At 33.5% G+C, this 18,280-nt stretch overlaps 3 protein-coding genes across 6 annotated transcripts in view; 1 reads left to right on the top strand and 2 right to left on the bottom strand.

Moving 5' to 3' along the window:
- The window catches only part of LOC111047028 (zinc transporter 2), a 33,629-nt gene extending 22,681 nt beyond the window's left edge, over nt 1-10,948 (bottom strand). Inside the window, exon 1 of one of the 4 annotated variants that reach the window (XM_039422727.1) lies at nt 10,826-10,948. Coding sequence is in view for 1 of the 4 variants with exons in the window: in XM_039422629.1 (XP_039278563.1) it covers nt 738-997 (260 nt within the window). In the remaining 3 variants the exon portion in view is untranslated. Of the gene's footprint in view, nt 1-737; nt 1,501-3,745; nt 4,124-10,825 lie in introns of those variants that run through there. The other 3 variants (XM_039422679.1, XM_039422687.1, XM_039422629.1) reach the window with 3 other exon arrangements.
- Nucleotides 2,550-8,219, top strand: LOC111047029. The gene is made up of 2 exons (XM_022332696.2): nt 2,550-2,806; nt 7,273-8,219. The coding sequence occupies exons 1-2, from the start codon at nt 2,703-2,705 to the stop codon at nt 7,511-7,513; spliced, it is 345 nt and encodes a 114-aa protein (XP_022188388.2). The 5' UTR covers nt 2,550-2,702; the 3' UTR covers nt 7,514-8,219.
- A 1,635-nt stretch (nt 10,949-12,583) lies between the features above and the next one.
- Nucleotides 12,584-16,562, bottom strand: LOC111047030 (cilia- and flagella-associated protein 20). Its single transcript, XM_022332697.2, has 4 exons — nt 16,373-16,562; nt 14,007-14,207; nt 13,469-13,585; nt 12,584-13,056 (listed from the first exon to the last, which is right to left on the bottom strand). The coding sequence occupies exons 1-4, from the start codon at nt 16,454-16,456 to the stop codon at nt 12,838-12,840; spliced, it is 621 nt and encodes a 206-aa protein (XP_022188389.2). The 5' UTR covers nt 16,457-16,562; the 3' UTR covers nt 12,584-12,837.
- Between the last annotated feature and the right edge of the window lie 1,718 nt (nt 16,563-18,280).

Genomic DNA, 18,280 nt, shown 5'->3' with positions numbered 1-18,280 from the left:
AAGCTGTACGGTACTAGATTAACAGTCTACCTCTACTAAGAATCAAATATACATTATTTTGGATTTTGATTTTTCTACTGTTACTTTGATTGTGATCAAGTTACTACTGACTGATTATAGTTGCACATTCTTCAATTTCAATATTTGAAGACAATAATATTGTAAATTGCAGAGGTACTAAAAGAGTTTTAAATCTCTAAAATTTATTGTAGTAGGATACCATAAAGTGGTGGAAGTAAACATCCATTGATTTATAATAAAAAAACTGGCATGAATGACAAAACAGATTTTCGCGAATACAGAATGTGATTGAATAAAATGCATTGATTTCAATATTAAAGTAGTCCACTGTTCAATGATAAACTACAATTTCGCCATTATGATAACAAACTAGTTTTAATGACAACCCAAAAAACCAAGACTCAATAGACAAAAATACTGCAATTTTACAAAAATATTCTTAATAAGCAATGCCCAGGTTTTCATGGGGGTACTAAAATTTGGGGATGTTTAGGTAGCCACTGAAATGGAACTAATCCATTAAAATTAATTCGGTTGTGAATTAACTTCATTGGTCTTGTTGGTGGGGAGGGGGGAGGTCTAGACAAAGTGATGGTAGGCTAATACTCCAGAAAGCTGGAGCCTGCAACAGTACAGGTTGCAGTAGTGCTTCAAGACAAAACTATATAATTTGTGCTCATTATAATATATAATTGGAAAAATGTTTTTAAAATTACCTTTGATCATGGTAAGCTCCTCTGAGTGAAGGAAAAGAGTTGGCACAATGACAGTCAGTAAATCTATTTTTCGTACTTTTTGGGATGGGTAGTGTGATGCCTCTATCCAGAGTTTCCTGTGAACTGTGATTGGATGTCTGATTGGCCAGAAGAGGCTCTCTGTCATTCGCATCTACCATAAAACTATTGTCACAGAACGACACACTGTAGGTTATGAGATTCGGAGTAGATGGTGGAATTGGTATTTCTTGAGCTGACATTATCTAAGCAGTAAATCATCTACAACAAACTATTTTGATAAGAGTGATAGCAACTAATCTCAATAAATGGGAAGGATAAATACATTGATCCACGAAATATGCTTGTGCTCACTGATCAGTCGAGAATCAGTAGAAAACTCATAACAAACTTCCAACACTTTTAAAAGCAAGACGAGATAGATCAGAATCAGAATAAGTTTGGTGATTGATTAGGTGCTGTAATTTGATCTTTGTTCCAAGTTCTACCAACTTTCAAGAGCTGAAATTGATTTGCGTTGTATCGCAATCGTTGTTTGCTGGGCCATCTGGCATAGATTATGTCACTCCTAATGCTATCACAATTGTTTTTTGGGATTGTTTTTTCAAACATATTATTGGAAATCAAAGCCTCCGAGATTTTCATTTTACAACAGAATTTCGATCCGTCTGCCGATCTGAATACTATTATAAGCTATTTGAAGGAATAGGATGATTTTCATACTTTCAATTTTGTTATGGATGAAATACTGTCTGTTATAACTGGTCGAGGCATCAAATCGATGTACAATTTTCAATATAAACAAACGCTAGACAAAGTTCATTAGTAGATAGCTCTCTGATCTGCTGATTGATCGATGATATTTATTTATACATTGATAGAGTTTCTTATGGGATTTATGATTTATTATTGTTTTATATTGTTTGCGATTAGAATAATGGATTTGAAGAACAAGAAATTTGATTCTCTCAAAAGCTATTTCAACGTTTTCCTGAGGATGATGCCCACTAGAGCCTTGGGCTCTGCATGGCTAGTAGGATGGTTGGGAGGTTAATGATGATGAATGATATTTGTTTCAGGAGAGTTCCAGACCACCAGGATATCAATTTCAAGCTCATGATTAAATAAAAATCCTTTAATAAAATTATCAATTCAATATTGCGATATCTTATCTATTTTTCCATCCTAACCAATAGTTATTATCCTCAACATTTCTGAACTTACAAATTAGCATTCAGCAATAGCGTAACTCACATATTTCATAGTACACGGTGGAAATATTTTTTTTAGTAAATTTTCTCTGTATTCTTTGATAGAATAGAATGACTGCCTTTATTTTTTATATGGAGCTACTTTTGAAAAACAATGGTCTACAGAAGAAAATATAAAAGTCCTAGAACTTGGGAGTCTAAAGGAGATATGTTAGTGGTCAGTTGAATGACTTCTATTCCTTTGTATAGCTTGAGAGACTTATAATTTATTCATTTCTAAGCAGAAGTCTACCTCAAATTGAGGTACTTCATTTCTTTTTTAATATCATACGTTGTCAAAAGACTAACTTCAGAATATTACATTGATACATATATATAAGCCAACGGTATCCATCCAGAGACGGATTGCTTGTATTTGCTGGAGGTTCCTTCCAATATCAGACAGAATTGGAGAATGTGTAAGCACTGGGCTTACACTGAATTGTTAAAGGGGGGGGGGAGTTGAATATTTTGCTAGGTTTTGAGGAAAGAATGTACTTGGGAAATGAAGAAGAATGGTGAACAAAACCGGGGCATTATCGAATAAACAGGAACTCTGAAAAGGATTGTTTCCCTAGAAACGGGTTGACGTTCTCTTGTCAATGAGATTTCAGCTACCGAACTGCGATGGCCTAGTGAGCGCACTTTTCAAAGTGACGGCTTCAGTTGAGCTGTGCTGTCTGCTGTGCGATCAGCGATGTCAGGCAGTGCTCACAGAGGGCGCCAATTAACTACTAAATTCAAAAGCCGCCGACCAATTAAAACCTCTTGCGATGATTCGACCAACGAAAATGTCAAGTAGTGAGTAGAGATTTTGATTTGTCTTATATTATGACATTTAAAAAGAAGATAGAATCTCCTTTACGAGATTAGCATAACAATACATTGTGATCCAATGAAGATAAAATTCCCCAAAACTTCTGCAATCTCAATATTAAACATATATACAGGGAAACTTTACACCATTCTAATAATGTGCTCAATTCTTCCATTACAATGTCAAGAGTTAGGGTTGCTTCATTCATAATAATAATCAAGTTCTCTCCTCGTAAATTTTCTTCCATAGGTACCTTGATCAACCCAGTTAATCAACCCAGAATTATGATGATAGTGAAAGTAAAATTTTCAACTTTTGACACATTTGAAATTATTTTGAGCAATAAAAAATTGAAAAAATGAGCAATAAACGAAACCTTCTGACACTTTCAAATTATTTTAAGCAATAATAAATTTCAATTACATAATTTTCAGGATATAAAAGTGAATTATTATTATTATTGTACCAGGTGTATTATTATTATCACAGGTATTAAATTAGTATAAAAATAATCAACTACTATTCAAGATTGGTTTTCCTGATTAACTTCTATTATTTTTGGAACAATAATTATCAATTATATTACTTCGATATCCTTAAGCGAAAATATTTGTGAACTCTGCTTATATTTAATTATTACGGTATCTGAGAGTATTCATAATAGTATAGAGAGGTTGGTCTACGACCGTATACAACAAATTGAAACATCCACAAAGAATTAATATAATCATGAAGAAGAGAAAGGAAAAATATCAAACACATGCGCTCAAATGCTACTAACTAATTATTGACATTATCTGACTACGGTGTAGAAACTGACATTTGGAAATCGACACACGTTCAATCAAGAGTGACGCTTCCTTACATATTATTCTGATATCAATCAATCATAGGTCTATATTGAATGAATAGTTTATACTGACTTGCCTGTTGAGTACAATGTGGTGAAGTCTCACCCACTACACGACACTACGTCTCACGGAACTCGTTGCCGGTACCGTACAAGCGCATTGTCGGAATGCATAGCAATGATGTGAGCCACTGATTGTACTCTTGTCTGAAGTGCCTCTTGTCTTTTCAAGTAGAGTACAGCCTACACACAGTCCCTTATCATGTAAACATACGAATCATACTTATGTCAAGTTACGAGCAACTTATAATAGGTACCGTACTGCAAGGTCACTCACAGCTCCTCAATGCACTGTTTTCAAAAAATTCTGGACTTCTCCTTCCCATTATTCTATAATTTTATATTTGGATGACTGCCGTAGAATAGCTACTTTCATAAACAGCATATAACAGCAGTGTTTGATCTTGATTTTTATGTGTTCGAGCCTCGAGCAGACAACAAAGAGAATTTCTCTCACGCGATCATCTTTCTCTCTTTGAAAAGTCTTCTCTACCGTTCTGACACGAGAATCAATCGCTTACCTCTTTTGTTTCCTACTGGCTCTTTCTATTTTCTTTCCTCCGCCGACCCCCTCTAATCTCATTCATTCCTAACTTTATCTCTCTATTCGGTCTTGATCATGACACAACGAAATTCATTGAAATTTTCAAGTAAAGCCTGAGTAACTCTCCAAATAAAATATTCAAAATCATACTTCTATTTTGTAGAAAAACGTTTTATTAGTATTCAAACTCGGAACAAGCAGATTACCAATACTTTCTTCAGTATTCCTATCAATTTTCAACTGGTTTTGTTACTTATTTTTTTAAAATACTTCAATAGGTTTTGTTTGATATTCATATCATCAAACTTCTCCCTCCCTCACATTCATTACTAATTTTATCTACTCGTTCTTTAACAAGACACGCAGAAATTCAAATAGAATAGAATAGAAAAATGCTTTTATTCTCCATTACACTATAAATACAAAATAATTAAACATACATTTACGGCTTGATCACACGATCGCCAGCCGGAAAGTCGGAAAAAACATGCGATTGTAGAAAATACATGAATACGATTGTTTAGTGTATAGTAAAAAACAAACAATTATACAAAATAATGATGAACCAAGTAGTAACACAGTGAGCAATATAATGTATAGTGTAATGATCTAGGCAGTAACGTAAGTAAATATACAATGAGAAAGATTGAATTTTCAAATTGAAACAAACTCAAAAATAAAACAAAAGACATTTAAGACTTGAACTAAAATAAACAGAATGTTAACGAAAGCCGAAAATAATAATGTAGTGAGTGCCTCGACAAAGTAGCCAATGACAGCTCTACCAATTACGTAAATTCTTGGGTAAGAACATGTCTGTAATTCCAGGCTTCTCTACAGTAAGAGGCTTGTTTCTTCCAATCTTTGCCGTTCATGTACCGTACATAGTAAATTCTTCCTTTGATTGTTCAACAACACCAAACCATTTCTTCCTCCATTCCTTCAAACAAGGGCATCGAGCAATGAAATGGAATACATTATCAACCTCCTTCAGATTGCACATCGAGCAAATATAGTTCCCATTAGCAACCCAAGGTTTATAATTCAAATGAATTAGCTCACCCCTTGCCTTAAAAATCCACCTCATAACCCACATTTCCCTGTCCTTTCCAATGTATTTTTTGTCATTCAGCTCAAAGTCGAGAGTCTTGTACAATGTATGAAACTGTCCCGCTCGTGCTTCACCTATAAATTTATTTCTGTGAAACATTTGCAGAACAGACAATATGTTTTTGAAAGACTCTCTCCAGGTGAAAAGACATTCTCAATTAAAGACTCATATTCAAGTTCACTTTTTCACAAACGACTTTCCACTCCTTGAACCAAAAGAATTTATGTCTTATTACTTGCTGAGCTAAAATTTTTGGTAGTCTTTCATCTTCCATTTTCATGATTTGTGAAATGTAATAAAATAAAATGCATAAAATGCAACCTGAGGCAGTATTCAAAGAGAGGAGTTAGTTCTGTTTCGATGAAGAGCATATAATTGGGCGTATTTATGGGTAGAGCAAACACTTTTTTGTAGAAGCAGCGCTGCAGTTTTTCAATATTTTTGTACTGTTTACAACCTCATATTTGAGGACCATAACATAAGACTGCCCTAGCGCATGCCTTAAACAATTTACATTTAGAATAAAAGTCGACCCCATTACCATTCAGCATTCCTCCCCATGCCAGATTCAAACCTAGTTTTGCTTTAGACAGTTTATCACTCAGATGCTTTTCATAACTAAGGGTGGGTGTCAGAACTACCCCCAAATATTCATATTCCTTCACGCATTCGATTCTTTCTCCCTTGTAGAACCATTTTTCGTACCTGCTCAATTTTCCTCCGTTTCTAAAAACCATTATTTTTGATTTATTCAGATGACTTTCAAGTTCCACATTTTGCAATATCGTTCCAGATTATTCATCATATATTGGAGGCCAGTTGGAGAATCTGATAATAAAGTTTGATAACGTGTAATATTACATTTTTTCTTGATTAAAATCGAATCTTCAATTCGAGATCTATAAAACTTGATAATAAATATCAGAGTAATCGATATGCGGACAACTTTTAACTGAGAATTTATCATAAATAATTGTGTTGCACATTCCATAGTATCACCGAAACAGAGTTAACAGAATTAACAGATCATTATAAATAGCATAGAGGATAAATAAATTTAAAATAACAGTTTCGAAATAAAGTTTTATTGAGAACAAATGTAAAATGTAAATTATAAACTTGTAATTTATAATTTTTTGGAATTTAATATCGATGACGTGTTCATAATGTCGTCACTGTTTTTGGCTTCATCTAAAATGCTATCTTTGTATCCCTTCTCTAAAAAATGGTGGCTGGCTATGGAAAGTGTTTTGTGCTCTCTGAATATTTTTCTGTTTAATTGAAATTTATAATGTTTTAATTTGAGATTTGAACAGTTTTATGGTGTTCTAATTTTGTATAATTTGATTTGTGTGTCTACAAGCCTATAGCCATTGTTTTCAACTATATAAATGGATAAGTATTTTAGCTTGTAATGATGCTATATGTTTAAGTGTTGTAAGGTATTGTTTTGTGGATTTGTGTTGTATATTGCCAAAATTCTTCTGAAGATTATAAGTTGGTTTGCTCTGAAAACTGGATTTCCTATTCATTAGCAATAGATCCATTCATAATTTATCAAGAATTCACCATTTTGGAGCCAATAACTTTCTTTAGGTTAATAGGTGAAAAATGCTATTCAACCTATTTAGGATAAATTGGTAGCACGGCAAACGGTTCCCCCTCATTGGAATCTCTGTGACTGTGGCCATCAAGTACAAGATTTCGATGCTTTCTATAGTTTGGCAGATTGGTAGTATATAGGCTATTGATTACACGCATTTCACGCATTGACAAAACATTTCCCTCTCAATTTGAACTATCTCAAAGTAAAATTTGGATCATAAACGCCCTATACCATGGGATATCTTTTTATGCTATTTATTATCTCTTTGGTGTTGTCTAGTGACCGTGTGTGTCAGCTGCGCGCCAAGAAAGTGATGGCCGAATACGAGACTGTGTACAAAGAGGCGGTGGCACAGCTGGCCTTGCAGCAGCCGACTGCCTTCGCCGGCGTCCGTCTCGAGAGGGTATTCACCAATGGCATCATCATTCCACGACGTCACGACGCCAGTCACATCAGGCGTCGCGTCATGCTTGATCGACTCTTCAACCAATCACAACCTGTTCATCTACAATGGGTCTAACTAGAATAAATTACTATTAAACAAGTGATGTGTTCCTAAAATAAGTATGTAGTGGGCCTACTCAAAGAAAAAATTCACGTTTTCTCTGAATAATTTATTAATTAGTAAAATATATTACTTGTAAACCATGGATAATAGAACGCATCTACATTAAAAATACCATCAAATGAATAATATAAGACGCAGTTGGATCAATAGACTCATTTGTGTTCTATTATCTGTGCATATACTTTATCCGTGTTATTAGTTTTGAGCGTTATTGTTTATCAATTGTTGAAGAGTTGAACTTGAGATTTAATCGATTTAAATTTGTTTAGAAATATTAAGTTTATGGAGTGTAGGTGGTGGAAGTGTATTCAAGTGCAAGTATCATTAATAGTAATAATAGTGGAAAATACATCAACGATTGTTTATTTATTATGTTAACTGATTTAATTAGCTACAGTGTTCAATTTAAGTTGTTGATAGCATTGTATGCTTATGTTTTTCCAATATAAGGCTTTCTACTATTATGTCGTGTTATGAATAGTTATGGATTAAAATTTCATAAGTTTTGTATAATACAGCTTTTGCTTATGAAGTATTTATTGCAGATATTATCTTCCTTCTTTCCAAATCAGTTTTCTATTAATTGAAATAATTTCCTCTATAATATATAGGTAGCTCATTATTGAATTATATGTATTTCAAATAAAAAATATGCAATGGGGAATCACAGAAGCCTAATATTTTTTACTCATTTGGAAACGTTTCTGTTACTAAAAGTTCTGGATGATTATGATTGTTTATTCACCCCTGATTCATTCAATTATCTTAGAACACATTGAAAACTAAACATTTCCATGCACTCAGATGTCAATACATGCAGTACTAACTTGTAGAACTAACAAGTAGAACTTACTTGTAATGCTCGTTCAGAGATATTTTCAACATTCTACTTGAATTTTCCTGATAAGCCGATAAGATGTTGAAGAAATGCAATGGAATGTTTATACCGAATTTAAGGTACTGTCAAATTTCCAAGTAGAATGGAAGTGGTCACCAACGTGAGCCTGCATTCAATATAATGCCAGTAGATAAAATTAATATAGCCTATATGTGTCTGTAGAAAACATTTTGTAAAAGATCTTCACTATAAAAATTAAGGATTATTCCATAAGTGACTAAATTCTCAAGATCTTGGAATTCAAATAAGTCAGTAATTAACTGACTCGGTGATAAACGTGAAAGATTTATAGAGAGGTGATAGTAATAAAAATATAGCTTCATTATTGCCGAAGTAAATTATTTCAAGTGCCTATCTTGAAAGAGTTACGGTTTTTCGAGTGAAAATGTTTTTGCACTCGACACTGTAGGCTAAAGGTTTCCTCACTCAACAAGTAAAGAGATTTCAAATCTCGAGTAGTCTAATCGTATTCGTTTTTGATTGCTTCTATCCACACTTTGTGAAATGACCAGTTATTTCATAAAATTGTTATTCCATTCTATACGACTAGATTCTACAGATGTAGCTTGGGTCATCTATTCTGATAGAGATTAGATTTTTAATATAATCATGAGAAACTTTTTGGTAGACCTAAAACCTAAACTACGGAAAATATATTCATTTGGTAAACAAATTTAAATAGAATAACTTTCAATCTCAAGTAGCATACTCGATAAATAGGAAATACTCTCTTGAAATTATTGTGATTGGAACGGAGGTTTGCAGTTAATATTCGAGTAGTAATTTTCCAATAAGTATTCAAAGGTCAGTTGTGTAGAATAGGAGTTTTGAGATAGAACAATAGTTTTTCCTGGCGATAATAGAAAATGACCAATTTTAATCATAGCTTATAGGCCTTGCTCGTTTAGTTTAGTCATGAACTTGAAACATTTCCTATCATAGAAGCTATGTCTAGAGGCTATAGTTATATGGTTCATTTTTACTACAACTCGCTACCGAAAATTAGTAGTAGCCTATTGAGTAACTATAGTAAGACTCGCTTCAAACTGTTAGAATTGCTTGAATGGAAAAAGCTGATGTTGTTCGTAAAAATTCTTATAAGTTTAAAGTGAATCTCACGACAGACAAATTACCAACAATTAATTTCACTTTTTCACAAGCCTAGACCTACGGTACGAAAGTAGGCCTACACTACGTGAAGAACTGATATGCTATGATCAAAATGAAATATTGGCGCGCGGAGTCAGTTATTGTCGATTTAGTAGTAACTAATGAAACTTTGAACATTTAATTTCTTGACAAGCAAACTATTATGCTTTGATGGACGTTGTAATTTAAGCATAATATATATTCTGACACCGTCCTATGAATTGTAGATGATACACTACAATTGAAATAAATAAATTGAAACTTATATTAGAACTCATTTTGGAGAGACAACAGCCATTTATGATTTAGTACAAACAACATTAATTTTTAACTAGCTATAGAATAAGCCTGACCACTTAAAATAAAACCCTAATAAATTCATACAACTCATCCATGCAATGGGTGAGATCAACTAATGAGAAATTTATACACTCCAATAACACTAATAAATCGTTAATTACACTCTAATGAAGTTTTTGATCGTCTTTGTCCAAATACTAACTTAATTGATTATCATAATATAAGGAGTATTAAATTAATATTCACTTTCACTCATGATTGTCCGGAATAATAATAATAACGTACAATAATTGAGCACTGTGAATATGATCAGTTTGTATAAAGCCGCGACAAGAGCTAATCATACGGTAATACTCCAATGAATTTTTTTTTCAAAGTTAACAAGTTGTTTTTACTATTACTATTATTATGCTTACAATAACTGCCCAACTGCTGTGAGAGATATCTCATCTTAATCTTCATATCTCTTCTAGATTATTTCCTCGTTCAAAAAATTTCCTTCATAAGTTTCTAGTGTGTCAATAGATAAAACAATAGAATATCCTACCCCATTGAAATTATGAGATTGAAAATTGACACGACTCATTAATTATTTCACTGGTTTTGAATAAACAATAAGATTGTGGCTTGAGTGAAAATTACCCTACATTAAACTTTTGTCTCTGTTTATGTAATCGTTTCAATTCAAAAATATTACCAATCAAAATGAGAGCTGATCAGATCTTACAAAATTATTGTCAATCAAAATAGAATCCGGTAGGCTACTTTTCATATACTAGGTGGTCGAATGATTCTTGTAAGCGATTCTCAATTATTTCTGAAAGAACAATAATAGTTGGAAACGTAATCAATTTGATCCACCTAATTCACTGGAGAAAAAGTACCTATTGCATTGTAATTATATAGAGACTACTCACCATTTCCACATTGTTCATTGAGAATAATCCTCTGCAGGCTTTCAACCGTGATATCACCAAAAGAAAAATATACGAATAATTTCAAATTTGAGCCGAATATCTTCTCACAATACTATGTTCTAATAACTAACAAAACTGAGAGAGAAGATTTGACCAACTACCTTATCGATCAAGGCTAAGCCTTCATTTAATTATTAGAATAGTTGAAAGCCATTAACTTGAGGCTACTGCTCGGCCAGCGAAGTGTGACACCTATAATTGGGGAAGCTCGTTAGTCAAATCACCAGAATCATACGATCGTCCACTCTAGAACAGGAGCTTCAAAATAAATACTATCGAATTTCGAAAACCAATCGCTCTCGCCGTCGATAACAGTGATTGGACAAATCAATTTTCAAATGAAAATTCTCTGAATGTTTTTTCTTATTCGAGGGGTTTATTCAATACTATTGTAATTAACCACTTTTCCATATTCTTCTACTCCTTCTTCGTTTTCTCCTGTTTCCTTTCTCACCTCTTCTATTTGTTCCTTCTTCTCCTTATCATCGTTTTAAGTTATATTTATTTGGATTGAAGGTCTGACCTATAAGAATTTTTAGTAGCTTTTTGTTGAAGAGTGAATAGGTTGTCATATTCATAGTTAAAATAATGCCACTATCTCGTGACTAATTGGTTTTGAATGTTCCGATCCAACTTTCTCCCCCTCCAACGCTACGAAACTGGACAACCTCAAATCGCAACAAACGGACACCGAACTATCATTTTGATTTTTTCTTCTCTCCTTTGTTTCATCATCATAGTTCTGTTGAAATTGAACATATTTGGTCCTATTGATTTTTAGTTGTGTTGATAAGAGATTGAGTCTGTGCTATTTCATCTTGGCTCTTTCCATTTCAACTTGGCGTCAAGAGTCATTTCAAGGTATTTTGCTGTGTTGCTGTGTGGTAGGTACTACATTCCCATTCAGATTTATTCGTATCGGATTATACAGATTTTAATGTCAAGTAAATTTGGCTAGTTTTATTCAATCAATAAAATCATATATGAATTATAATAAATCACTTTTTGCTATTAGAAAAAACGACTAGCAGTCAGATATTTTACAATATTTTTTTCTAATAGCAAAAAGTGATTAATAATAAGCAGTTCGTAATGGAAAACAACATTGAAGAATTATAATAAATAATATAATTGACCGAGCGAAGTGAGGTCTAAGATACAAGCAGAGGTTTTGCATTTCTCTTTATGTTTATATGTTCCGCAATAAGATTTTCATGAAATACAACAGGTATGTTCCTTTTTAAATTGCGCGTCGACGTATATACAAGGTTTTTGGAAATTTTGCATTTTAAGGATAATATGAAAGGAAAAGGAGCCTCCTTCATACGCCAATATTAGAGTAAAAATCAGACTATAGAATTATTCATCATAAATCAGCTGTAAGGTGGATTATTAATTGCATGCAATAACGCATGAAATTCAATATCTCAATGTAACTTAGTAAAAAACAGCTGTCGTGTGGACTATTAATTGCATACTGTAACTCGAAGTAACATACTATTTTCTCCCAACTTTTCTCTGCTTTCAACTCGGTAAGCTTTTGATGATAGTAGCATAGCTGGTTATTATCAGAATTATTGTCGATACAACAACCCAAAAAGCCATTAGTCGTTTATAAACCGATATCTTGCCGATACGACAGGACAGAATTTACTCTGATGGACAGTATTAGAGGTTTATAACTTCTCGAGGTCTACTGTACTGTACACAGAACTACTAGTTTAATGGTAAATGAAAATATTTTTGAATATTTTATATTTTTGACTGGCCGGTTTTATTCCATTATGTCCATCTCAGTATGTAATGAAAATAAATTATGGTCCACATTTCATGATAGAAATTGTATTTCATAGAAACTGATCAAATCATAAGTTAATAGAAGAAAAAGCTATATAACAAACTTTGAAATTTTTTGTAAAAAGATGGTTTCAATGCTGCAAATGCAATCAAATTTACGCGTTTTTCTCTTCGGTTCGTTTCTGTTCAGACTTCTGTAACTTTGACTTGGGTATGATGAGCTTGTACTCGATGGGCAGCTCGGATGCCGTGTACACTCGACTCGAGAAGAATATTCGCCGCAATCGGCAGTTGGCATGCACTTGCAGGCGCTGTGTCTCAACATACCCCGTGTTATACGCTTTGCGCACAAAATCTTCCAGATTGAATTGCACCTGCAAGTAGTCTTCTATGAAAGCATTACAATAAATAATGATTTGACGATCAATTACATGATCTAGTTTGTCATTCTTCCAAATCTATCCTAGTATATAAGCTTATCCATATTTGTTTATTTCAAAGCTTTTCATTTGAAAATAAATATCAGAATAAGAAAAATGAAACTGATGCATTCTATCAGGCTACAAAAATCAACTTGGTCTATGAGAGGAGACATTCAGTTTTTTTCATTATTTTAACAATATTATTCATAATATTATCTCCCAACTAAATTTCCCTTTTAAATTTAAATTCATAAACTAGTATAGATGAAATGATAAAATTAGCACATATTTTTAAAGCACATTATAGTATAGGAAGCATAGCACAGCTTCAGCACAGTATATATATTAAGAAAGCAGCACTCACTTGATTCCAGTTTTTATTGAGCGCCAAAGGCATGGTGCAAGTGAATGGCCGTATCCGTGTCGTAGACTGGTAGTTACTCATTCGGAACCTCCTTCGTGTGTTGGTTTCATCCAAAACCTGAAAAATGTGATTGATAATTTATCATTTATGCAACACTACGTTACCTTAAATCAATGTTTGATAGAATATATTTCCATGAAATTTATCCAATCACACTTAGGCTCAACTCACAATTACGCGACTCAGGTCGAGAAGAGACTCGACTCTAGTCAAGAGCATGTGTTTTCAAATGGTGACGTCGCGGAGACTAGAACCGACTGGTCTGAGTGTCACCACATGCTCTCGACTAGAGTTTGAGTCTCTTCTCGACCTGAGTCGCGTAAGTGTGAGTTGAGCCTTAAAAACTACGTTTAATGAAAAATGAGAATCAATTCAAACTGTCAGCATTAATATTATTAGAGGAATAATAGTTCATTCGAGTCGATTGACCATGACCTTGACGGGGGAGGTTACTGTAAAAATGCAATTACATACTCACTTGTATTTCAAAGGAGAAATAGCGATTGAGATTTTTGAAGATGATGTAGATCCATGGCAGACGTATGCCGAGCGAGGCGGTGGGGCTGAGGTCTGGCGGGGACGTGATGAAGGTGGTGGCCACATTCGAAGCCACTATCTCCAGCGCCAGACTGCCGTTTGCGTCCTCGTCACTCACCCGTTTCACGTGCCCCTCCCGCACCTTTCAACAAAAACTACTATCAATTCTGCAGAACACAATAATTGTCTAGAGGGTAGGTTTGTTTCATTAATCAACTGTTGACAATAAATCCCACGCTATTCGAAAGCATGCTTCAGTCAGTGAGTGAATATTTCATATTTTTCTCAATTATTATAGTCTGCAAATTGTCATTAGTGTTAAAACTTGATAAATAATTTTAACTTTTTACTGTTGCAATATTGTATTATATTTGTGTAATTGATTTGAGATTACTGTGTTTAAATAAATGAGCTCAAATTAGGAAGAAAATTGGATTGTAAAACATTTTTAAAGCTTTCATGCTTCCTTAATCAATTAGTCGAAGAGGTAATCTAACTAACGTACTCAAAATACCCAATTCATTCTTTACATTTTCTAAGAGCCGTTGTGATAGTGAAATGTAATAATTAATTAAATTAAATTCACAGCTTAATGAATATTTGCAACAAATAGGGAATAATATAAATTGATGAATTATTTTATAATATAACTATCATGTAACTATATTTGCAACAAATAGGGAATAATATAAATTGATGAATTATTTTATAATATAAGTATCAGGTTTGAATTACAGCACCATTTCAAGATCATATTCTTTGATGTCCTGAGGCCGGGACATATATATTTCAAGAGACACTACAAACGTGTTTTAAGACATTATTGAAGCTGCTTGCTCTAATACCATTAAGCTTTGTCCCATTAGAATTTTATACTAGAACTATGGTCTCTTTTCTGTATAGGGGTACTTTTTATAGAAATAGAAAGAAAAATAAAAATCTCAGTACCCTTTTTGAATATTTAATCACAACATGTTTCGGACATTAATGCCATTTTCAAGTGATATAAAGTAAATAAATACTGCTGGAAGATTCTTATTTTGTTCATATGATAGTGTATTAAAATAAGAATCTTCCAGCAGTATTTATTTATTTACTTTATATCACTTGAAAATGGCATCAATGTCCGAAACATGTTGTGATTAAATATTCAAAAAGGGTACTGATATTTTTATTTTTCTTTCTATTTCTAGAACTATGGTGTTTAACATCGACAGTATAACATTGCTGACAATCAAATTCAACGTGTGGCCTGTGTGAAGGATCTTGGTGTCACATTTGATAGTAAGCTACTTTTCACCACTCATATTGATGATATAGTATAGTAGCTAAAGCGAAAAGGCAGCTTGGTGTAATAAGATGGATTGGCAGAAACTTTATAAATCCCCAAACATTGAAGACACTCTAATGTTCCATCGTTCGATGTCACTTGGAGTACGGCTCTATTGTTTGAAATTGAGACAGAATATGCACAACAAAGAAAATAGAATCTGTGCAAAGAAGGTTTGTACGTCTGGTGTTGAAAAGTCTCATGCTCCCTTATAAACAGTTTTGCAATGAAGAAAATAGAATCTGTGCAAAGAAGGTTTGTACGTCTGGTGTTGAAAAGTCTCATGCTCCCTTATAAACAGTTTTGCAATGAATCTTTGGAATGGCGAAGAATGAAGTTTGATGCAATTTGTTTGCAAGACTGTCAACATGGACGTATGGAAGTTGACACCCGAGGAGTTGGTTTCGTTGTACCGGCGCGAAACTTGAGACAGTTATCACTATTCTCATGCCGTTTTTAAAAGCTGCACTGCTCCGTTAGAAAGATGCGTTGCAGTTGGTAATACACTGTCAAATCAGAGGAGAATAAGATCCTTGAAGGAACCTATCTAAAAGTTATGAGTTCCAACACATTTTTATGACAGTTGTAATAAGTAAAGGCTACTTGTACCGTTCTATTGCACGCGAATCGCCTAAGGATATACTCACCAGTCACTTGGCGCCATGTGGTGGAACGGGTTGGCTGTAAGGGGTGATGTGGAGGCCAACTATTATTATAATTTAATTTATTAAACCAATATTTATAAAAAAATATAGTACCCTTTGAAATTAATAGAATAAGAATAAATATTAATTAATTTCAAAGGGTAGCCTACTATAATTTTATTAATACAATAAAATAGCCCTGAATTCATACATTTTAAACTTATATTATACGAATGGAGCATAATAGACAAGTTATATAATAAAGAAGGTCAATTCAAAAGCGCGATACAAGTTGATGAAAAATTGTAATGTGGGTACAATAATTATACTGACATTGGTTTTCCAAATGGCCAAGGGCTTACTGCCACCAGCAAAAAAAGCAGTGAGTAGTCCTTGCTGATAAGTATTACTGAACATAATAGAACTGTTTATCTCAAACACATTCGTTGATCATTCCAAGTACCGATTAACATTGGCTCAACATCCAAATCAACTTATAGTTTTTTGCAGCCGAGACTACCTCCTGTAGGCAATTTTTTGAATGAATAGTAAAATTTTTTGTAAACTTTAGCTCAAGTAGGTTAATTGAATTAATACAAATCTTTATGGAATTAAACACAAATAACACAATATTTCTAAACAAGAATTCAGACGTGTCTGCTAAACAGATTTTTCAAGTCAGCTGTCAACTTTGCTTCAATAAAGCCCGGTTGCACACAAGCCTGTTAAATCTTAATCATAATTAAATTTTTATGAGGACCTATCAGAGAACGTTTTTCCAAGAAAAATACTTTTCTGATTGGTTCTCGTGCCATTTAATTGGGATTAAAAGTTAACAGACTTTTGTGCAAATGGGTGTAAGTCATACTTGCATAGATTCAGGACTTCCTATATACCGGACCTACGCCTACAAAAAAAAAATGGCCGCCGTATGTGGTGGCCGGCATTGATATTTTAAACGGGAACCAGACGAACTGAGATTTTGACAAACTGAGACGCTCTCTAACAGCTTTTTACTGATTACCGGTAGTATATAGGAGGTCCTGATAGATTCCAGGGGACTATTTCACAAAGATACAAGTATTGTTACCAACCATGGTTACGAACAAGTACTTGTAGTTACAAGTTTACAAGTACCTACTCACGTTTCACAAAAATTTATGATCTACAAGTTTACAAGTACTTTTCAATAATTACTTTGTAAATATTTGAAAGCAATATAATGATTTTCGTACAGTCTACTTCATTTATTGCTGAATTTGTAACCAACACAGTATATATATAGTATATGTACTATATATACTTTGTATAATTATACTATATATACTTTGTATAATTATACAATTATAAATATACTATAGTACACATAACCTATGAGGTAACACATTAATAACTATTTTGGAAATTTTTGTCAAATTCAATTTCCTGATGCATATATTTCCAAAATAATGAATTATGAAGGAATATAGGGCATTTTTCATTATTAGAAATATTTAAAATAATTTTAATGATCACTTGTGAATCCTTTACATAGCTTTCCACTTCGGTAGAAATTTCATAGTTACGAACAAGTAATTTCGACAAAAATTGTTGGCTACAAATCACTTGTAACCTACTTGTACGTTTGTGAAACAGGCCCCAGATTGACATTGCCGTAATCAAGATACCAATACTATAGTAAGATTCAGTTCAAACTGTCAGCATCAGTTGAATGGGGAGCATTGATTTTAAATATAAGGAATGCGCTGATAGTTGACGAATTTAACTATAAAAGACACGCAGATGCCGGCCGGCCCCGGTCTGCCTGCTGTCTCAAGTGACTTTACTCTCAGCCCATCCACCACCTTATCACACTCTAGCCTATGTAGACTGTACCGTACACAATAAGTATTCGTTATTTTCATCACTAATGATCGGTTTATAGCACTCAACTTAATTAACTAATAAACTATTCAAGATGATGGCACATTGAACTCTTTATTTACGGCTGGTGGTTTGGAATAAAGCGATGTCACCTGAGCTTATCTATTGCGCATCCTGTTAGCGCATCCCTGACGACTACCGTGCATTTCAAGGCAAACTCACACAGCAACAGACGGATGTATACAGACATACCAGGGAAAAATTCCTCCCTGTAAGGAATGTTGAAACGCACACCTTATAGGTGGCTATGCCTGGACTCAGAAAAATGGCAACATTGCTCAACTATGTTCAGTCACCTGTTAGCCTGAGTGGAAAGCA

The sequence above is a fragment of the Nilaparvata lugens genome, chromosome 1 (genome assembly GCF_014356525.2).
Source record: "Nilaparvata lugens isolate BPH chromosome 1, ASM1435652v1, whole genome shotgun sequence".
NCBI classification, from domain to species: Eukaryota; Metazoa; Arthropoda; class Insecta; order Hemiptera; family Delphacidae; genus Nilaparvata; species Nilaparvata lugens.
This window is presented reverse-complemented; position numbering and strand designations above follow the sequence as displayed.